A 7,751-nucleotide genomic window follows, 5' to 3' on the forward strand; every position below is an offset into this window, starting at 1 on the left:
ATTGGAGGTTTTCAAGCAATAGTAATAGTAATAATTCAGAACTCCAGTATTGAAGTGCTGCTGTGTGTGGACACATCAGGGGGGTAACACAGCTTGATTGCAGCCCCATCTCTTTGACTTTGGAAGAGTTGTTGCTTGGCACTTACTCGTGTGCTTTGGGTGGAAATGAATGGGAGGAGATGGTGGTTTGCTCAGTGGTGCTCGTCGCTCTCCATCAGCCAAGAGATCTCCCCAGCAGACACCAGTTCAGCCTTTTCCTGCCCGTTTTCCTGCACTGCCCTTGGGCTCTGGTGGGACTTAGCGGCTTGACATCCCTGCTGCACTTGCGGGATGCTCGAGGCTGGATGAAAGGCACTGATGTTGTTCCATGCTGAGCATGTAGTCTATATTTAGGGAGGAAAAGGAAGCACTTAACTACCAGCTGCAGATTGCCTAACAAGGGTTACATTGGAGAAAAATAGTCCATCGCTTCTTATTCCCTTCTTTTGCCTTGAGAATCATTTGGAGAGTGTGAGCTGTCCCTGTGACCCTGCAGCCCAGATCCAGAGTCATAGAATGGCTTGGGTCAGAAGAGACCCTGAGGATCAACAAGTTCCAACCCCCCTGCCATACACAGGACCACTAACCTCCAGATCTGCTACTATACCAGGCTGCTCAGGGCCCCATCCAACCTGCTAAATGTGCTTATTCTCCCAAGGGTTACATTGGTGTTATCCAGACCCCGTCCTGCTGCTTGTAGTGCACACAGGACAGGGTCGCTGCCCGTTGCAGGTCTCAGTACCCACAGCACAGCCTGGCTGTGCTGTGATGTCTCGCAGGTTTGGAGTTTTGTTCCACCCTTTCCAAATAGGAAGGTGGCTGTGCTGTGCTTGATCTGTTAGTTATTAAAAGGAGATCACAGCTCTGCTAAAGTAATCCATTTTTCATCCGCAGGAATTAAAACCGTCTGGATGCAGCGCCGGTGTAAATTGGCAGATGAGTTGTTCAGCTCAGCAGCAGGCACAGATTAAAAATTAAAAAAAAAAAACCACCCTGCATTAAGGAGCCTGTTCTTTAGAACAGCTCACACAAGATTAGATGTAATAAATAGAAGCAGAGGAGGGGTCCCACGAGTGTCTGGGGCCACAATCCCGCGTCCCAGCGTGGCTGCAGCACTGCAAGGTTCTCCATCTCCTGCACTGGGGCTGTGTGCTGCAGATGGGTCAGTTGCAACCTCCTGTTTTGTAACTTAATTAGCCTAATTTCTCCCACTCGGCTCTTGAGGTTACAGTTGGTAATGAAAAAGAGGAACATTTTTAGTTTTTTGCAAGCTGTATGGCCCTGTTTAGGATTAATACAGTATTTCTCCTTTATTTTCTTTCCTGGAATGACTCCAGTTCTGTCACTTTTGCTGTTGAGTAAAGGGAGCCCTAAATAATTGTGAGCATTAATTAGACAAGAAACTGCATGTAATAGTGAATTATTTGTTTGACTTCAGAGAGCTTTGTAGTGGCAAAAGTACTCATAGCAGTCGCACGATGCTGGTGTGTGCAGTCAGTAACACCCCTGTATGAGGGTGCAGGAGCCGTTGTGTTTATTGAAATGATCTTCAGGTTTGCATGAAGGAGCTCAGGATTGTGATAATAGGGATAATTTTCTGGCTGTCCCCCTTTCCAGGCACGGAGCAGCAGTAGGAAGCCCTGAGCTGAAAGCAGCTGCGTTGCACATGGGCAGCAGGACCTCCTCCCCGAGCAGCACAACCCATGGAGCATCACCCCGCACCTCTCCTCTTTTGGGACCCCAGAGCTCTCAAACATTGCAAAGCAGCCCTGAGAAATGACGTGGGGCTGAAAGTGGGGCTGTGCCCCTCAGCAAGGGAACTGTAAAGGTCAGGCCTCACAGACCCAGCCCTGAGGCAGCAGTAGGGCCATCCCATCCCAGCCTTGCTCTCTGCCTCTGTGCCTGTGATATTTAAATTCCTCCTGCATGCGAGAGCCCAGCTGCACCGTCTAGACAGCCCACGGCCCTCAGTGCGTTATGGAAAATCCAGATGTGCACAGGCCCCACCACATCTGGTTTGCAGACAGGTTCTCTGTGCTGTCTCTTCAGGACTGATGTGCTGCAGTGGAGCTGGGCTCGGTGAGTGGCCCTGCTCTCCGGTGGCAATGAGAATGCACGAGGAAAACAGTGATTGGTGCTGGCTTCAGTGTGCCCACTCCTGGCCAGAATTATTTCCTTATTCCCTGCTGGATGTCGCTGCGGATCGATGAGGTTTGCAGTGGGGATGCAGCCCACACCGCTGGCAGAGAGCTGTGTGGATGCTGGGAAACACACAGCCCTAACTTTGACTTTCAAGAGCATAAGTATGGAAGGGAGGAACTGAAAGCCAAAGGAACAAAAAGAAACCCCACTTTCTTAAGAGCAGAAGCACAAAGCCCCATTCCATCTCCCCAGAAGAATGCCTTTTCATTACCAGGAAAAGGATCTATTGGGGCTCAGCGAGGGAGGATGCTAGAATACAGACTGGAGATACTATCTCCCTTTCCAAATATTTTTTTTCTTCTCCAGGGATATAAATGGAGGGGAGTAGTGTTGGCTTTTTCAATCCCTCTGTGCTTTTCAAGGCCCAGACAGCACAGGGAGTGTTGTGCTGCAGGCTCTGAACGCGCTGCTTCCCTTCACAACGAGAAGCAGGGAACCCAGCAGCCCTTGTGGATGGAGCAGCAGTTTGCTGGGGAAGCTGCAGTAGGGCAGAAGGCCTCATCCCTTCCAAACACCGGGGAGCAGAGCCAGCACCAGGTTGGTTGTAGTTGTTGGGATGGGACATAGAAGCGTAGAGTAAGGAAGGAAGAATCCGTGCTGCCAGCCTCGCAGCTCTGCTGCTGAGATCTGCTCTTGCAAAAGGCTCTTTAATGTTTCACGCTGTGTGCAAAGCAAAACGAGCATTGTTTGAAGTATTGGCTGTGACCAGTTGTTTTTTTTTTTAATGCTGGGAATTGGAAGTAGAAAAGCTGTTAAGGGATCTGAGCATCCTCCTGTATCACTGCAGCCGTGCCCTGTTTTCCCTGCTCGCCACTGATGGGTCTTTGTGCAGTCTTTAAGCTGTGTATAAAACTGCTGTGTTGAGCTGTTAAACACAGAGCCTGTGCCCAGGGAAGGATCCATCTGTTGCATCACAAGGTCTGTGCTTTTGCCCATGCAGCTGCAAGCAGCCAAAGAGCCATGGCAGGACCAGCCTGCTGCCCACTGATGCTCCCCGTGCTGGGCCATCCTGACCTGGGGACACACCTGTCTCATAGGGAATGAGCAGAGTGATGGTGCAGAGGAGCTGCCATTCAGCCTGTTTTCCTCCAAGGGCAATGCACTGGCCTTGTTAGGACAAGCTCTGTGGGCTCCGGCCAATTTCTATCCCTCAGCATCAGTGTTTTGTGTCATCGTTTCCACCTCTCCTCTCTATTTCATCATTTTGTATCAACTCCATGTTTATTTCTTGGTAATTACTCATGTCTGGGCCAATGTAGTAAAGTGTCCCGTACATCTTTAGCCCCCAAATTGTTTATTCAGGTAGGTTGGTAGGAACTATATAGTGTGGCTCTTTGTCACGAATGTTGATGGGTTTATGTGGCGAGAACTCTGCACAGACTAAATAAACAGCTCCAAATATTCTGCAGAAGTTGATTTAAAGAAATGTCCTGTTCATATCCACCATTGTGAATGCACCCACAGCACTGCAGCTCTGTGCTGTGGAACAGCTGCGTGGCTCTCAGCACTTGGTAGCGTGGAGGTGATGCTCAGCATGGGCACAGCTGTCTGGCCCCAATCTCTGACTGTCTGCTTTCAACTGACTATAAGGCCACAACGAGTTCCCCCCTCATTGTCTCCTTCTCTCATTCTTCCCATACCATAAGACCTGTGGAAATCAGGTTTTGTATTGCTGGGCGTGAGGGTCTGGCTGCATGGGATGCTGGGCAGTTCTGCTGCTTGTTGGCAGCCTTGGCCACTATGGGGGTTGGAGCCCCTTCCAACCTAAGCCCTTCTGTGATCCTGGATGGAGGAGCCCACATTGAGACCTTGGGGACACAGGGACGAGGGCTCTGGGGACAGCAAGCACCGGCCCCAGTGCTGTCTCCAAGCCACAGGGAGATGCTGGGTATCCCTTTGCAGGCAGCACAGCCTCAGTGCCTCTTGAAGAAGCTTTACTGCTTGTTTTATGATGCTAAAAAGGAAAAAACACCAGGGGAGGGTTCCAACTGTTTGTCTTTCCCCAGTGTGTTTATCACCTTGTAAGACTTAACCAGGTAGCGAAGAATTCCATAAAACGCCGTGCTGCATTACTCTGAGCTAATGCCAGTGCCTGTGAGATGGCTGTTGTGAAACAGTGCTGAGCCTTAAATCTTTCGTTATCTGCGGAATAATCATACAATTGTTAAAACCCCATCTGTAAATCTCGTGGGCCATTGAGGCTGTTCCACCCCGCCCCGCATTGCTCTGGTTTTCATTCCTTCACAGAAGTAAATGGTTTCCGTGACACATGTGAGGGATGGCTTCCATTTCTGTGTGTTTTACTGCTGTGGTATCGCAGCAGTAAAAGAAATAATAAATATATTTAATATTATTTGATCTGCTTTTGTAACAAAACCCAGGCGGCCTTCGCTCGGTCAGCGGGGGAGCAGCCTCGGTGTGCTGCTGTGCCTGGACCCAAAGCAAACAGTGTAATGTCTCCCATAGGTGACCCAGCCAAAGTTCAGGATGGGAGAGGTTAGCAAGAACCTGGGGAGTTGGCTTGGATGCTGGGAGCTGCTGTGGCCACAGAGAGCAGTGGAAAGATCCAGCTCCATCCAGAGAGGGGTTTTGTCCTCCAGAGGGCACGTGCACAGTTTTCCTCCCGAGGGTGAGGACCTGCAATGTGCCTTCTGGTGTGTGCAGTCAGTAACACCCCTGGATGAGGGTGCAGGAGCTGTTGTGTTTATTGAAATGATCATCTGTCTTCAGGTTGGCACGAAGGAGCTCAGGATTGTGATAATAGGGATAATTTTCTGGCCCCTTGTTTTGGGGCAGGGTTTGGTGCTGTGCTTCCCTGTGTTCTCCTGGTGGATGTGGCCCCAGTTGCCCCACGGAAGATCTCCCAGTGTGGGATATGTTCAGCTTTACCCCGTTCTCTGCTGGCCTTGTTGAAGGTTGTAGGAACTGATAGCGCAGTGAAATACAGCTGTGGCACAACAGCAAGAGAACAGTTTGCTCTGGAAAGGAGAAAGCATCTCGTTGTCTCCCAGGAGCACATTTCGGGCTCCCACCCCCTACAAGGCAGCGTTTCCCCAGCAGGGATATTCTGCTGGGGCTGGGAGGGATGCAGCATCTCTGCCCTTTGGGGATGGGGCTGAGCACCCTCATTCTGCAGCTCGGGCACCATGGGCTGTGCAGCAGAAGCTCATCTCAGCCCCTCTGCGTGGCATAGGCATCCAACTGCAGCTTTGTCTGCAGGTGAAGGGTGCTGCAGGGTCCCCTCCCCTCCTGAGATGAGAGCATCCCAGGGATTTTTGGGGAAGCAGCCTCTCCAGAATGACCTCAGCCAATCTCAGGTCTGAGCTGCGTTTCTGTTCTTTATGAGAAAGGTTTCTCTTAGCTGGCCTGGAGTTTGTCATCATGGCAGTGAACTGAACTGGCTGTGTGCTAAGCAGCTCTGCCTTGTGATGAGAGCCTCAGGTCCTGGGTGCTGGAGGCTTTTTGCTCCCTGCTTCCCTGCAGCCCCACATCCCTGCCCTGTGCAAGGACTCCTCCTGTGAGCACTCACTGCAATTGCACAGCAGCAGATGAACATTGGCAAGCCTGGATTCGCCATTTTGCAGGTATCAGCAGTTTTTCCAACCAAAAAAGCTTTTAGCTCTTGGGCAGAAAGTCAAGTGCCATTTAAATGCATGGCCATCAGGTTTCAAAAAAAGCAGGGAGCCGGTATGTTTTCCCTCTTTTTTTTTTTTTTCTTTTTCTTTTTCTTTTTGTTTTTTTTTTGGATGAAGTGCATAATAAGCTCTTAGCTCAGATAAATCCTAATTGAGGATTCAGTCAGGGCTGTTGCTAAATTAGCAGAGCGGGTCTGGGAGACAAATGTAGCTCCAACTTGTCAAAATAAGCAATTCTTAACATCTTTGCATGGGAAGAGGATTCGTGTCTTTAAAACTCTTTATCTTTCCCCACTCCCAAATGCAGCCCTCCTGCCCCTTTCAGAAATCCCCCAAATCCTTTCCTTAAAAGCACGTGGCTCCGTTGTTGCTCCTGTGGGAGTTTGCAAAGCGGAGCTGAGAATTGGGTAGAAGCTGATGGTTGGAGTTGCAAACTGAGCTGGAAGGGACCTTAAAGGCCATCTTGTCCATCTCCCTGTGATGCACACAGACACCCACGGCTCCAGCAGTGCTCAGAGCCAGAAGGGATGGAAGGACACGTGGAAGGTTGAGGCAAAGCACCAACCAAAGCTTCCTGAAGTTACCTGCTGGTAGGGACTGTGCCGAGTGACCAGAGCTGTAGTGCGAGTGGCTGTGTCCTGTGCTGTGTGCTTTGTGAGACCTCGCGGGTGAAGTCTCAGAAGCAGTGAGCTCCTGTTACTTGTCAACCCGAAGGCTTTTCTTTTTCCTCTTAAAGCTTTTATCTTCTGGAGCTTCTGGTTGGCTTCACACGGATCTTAATGTGGTTAGGAAAAGACTGCAGCTGAGCACACAGTTTAATCTGCACCCCTGACCTAACCGTATGCTCTTTCCCCAGTTCAAGATCAATGGTGACTGGTGCACGTGGATTGACTACGAGCGCTTCCAGGAGCTGGCGAGGGCACACGTGGACAGTGGGGGCACACAGACCTTCACAGCCACAGACTACACAGCCAGGACTCCGCACTGGGCGCTCTTTGGGTCCAACCAGCGTGGCTTCGATCCCTTGGACGTGAGATACCAGCGGAGAGGCAAAGTGAGAGACGTCTCTGGGTGCTGATCATCGCCCATCTCCAGGCTGAGCCTTGGTCTCCATCTCCAACCTTGTTCACATAGACTTTCTGAAGTTTGATATTGAGGAGGGTAGAGCCTCTGTTGAACCCTGCCTTCCTGTTTTTTAGAGTTTCTTGCTTAGAAATATATACAGTGCTCTTTATCTCTGATGGATGGTGTGTGTGTTGACTGGCAGAGCAGAAGGGGGTGATGTGTGTGCGCCCAGCCCAGCAGCTTAGAGCTCTGCGTCCATGAGTGTGAGTGTGAGTGGGATGTAACCCCTCCAGCACTGTCTGTGCAGGTGAGGCTGCAGGCACACTGAGATCAGAAGCCCTGCTGGAGGTATCACTGTGCCAACAACAGCACGCTTACCTGTTTTTGAGCACTCATACCAATCACTGAGAAGCCCCATCTGAACCCCCAAAAGCTGAGGCTTTGGAATGGTGTGAGTGGCAGCAGCCCTATCAATACTGTGTGCAACTTGTGATACCTGATTGTAATACTTTCCAGCATTATGGTTTTGGCAGCATGTATATGCCAGCTGGTTGGAGTGGAATCATCTGCAGGGGGCCACGCTGGGCTCAGTGGAAGGCTGCCCTCTGTCTCCCTGCACCAGTCAGCAGTATGGGAGGACTTGGAAAAGGTAAAACTTCTAGGTTGAGATAAAGGCAACCTCATAGGACAGAAAAGGAAGGGAAAATAATGATGAAAGAATATCCAAAAATGGCAAAACACGGCGCCATACCAGCTATTAAGAAGAAAATTACATCTATCACAGCCTAAACTAGGACACAGCATCGCCAT

The 7,751-nt window shown here is 50.3% G+C and overlaps 1 protein-coding gene across 1 annotated transcript in view; it reads left to right on the forward strand.

Moving 5' to 3' along the window:
• LOC306954074 (S-adenosyl-L-methionine-dependent tRNA 4-demethylwyosine synthase TYW1-like) overlaps window positions 1-6,954 on the forward strand; it is a gene marked incomplete at both ends in the record, with an annotated part of 75,253 nt that extends 68,299 nt beyond the window's left edge. The window contains one exon of the mRNA XM_079545132.1: window positions 6,733-6,954. Within this exon, the coding sequence (XP_079401258.1) occupies window positions 6,733-6,954 (222 nt within the window). The remainder of the gene's footprint in view (window positions 1-6,732) is intronic.
• Window positions 6,955-7,751: the final 797 nt, after the last annotated feature.

The sequence above is a fragment of the Tetrao urogallus genome (assembly GCF_951394365.1).
Source record: "Tetrao urogallus genome assembly, chromosome: 20".
NCBI classification, from domain to species: Eukaryota; Metazoa; Chordata; class Aves; order Galliformes; family Phasianidae; genus Tetrao; species Tetrao urogallus.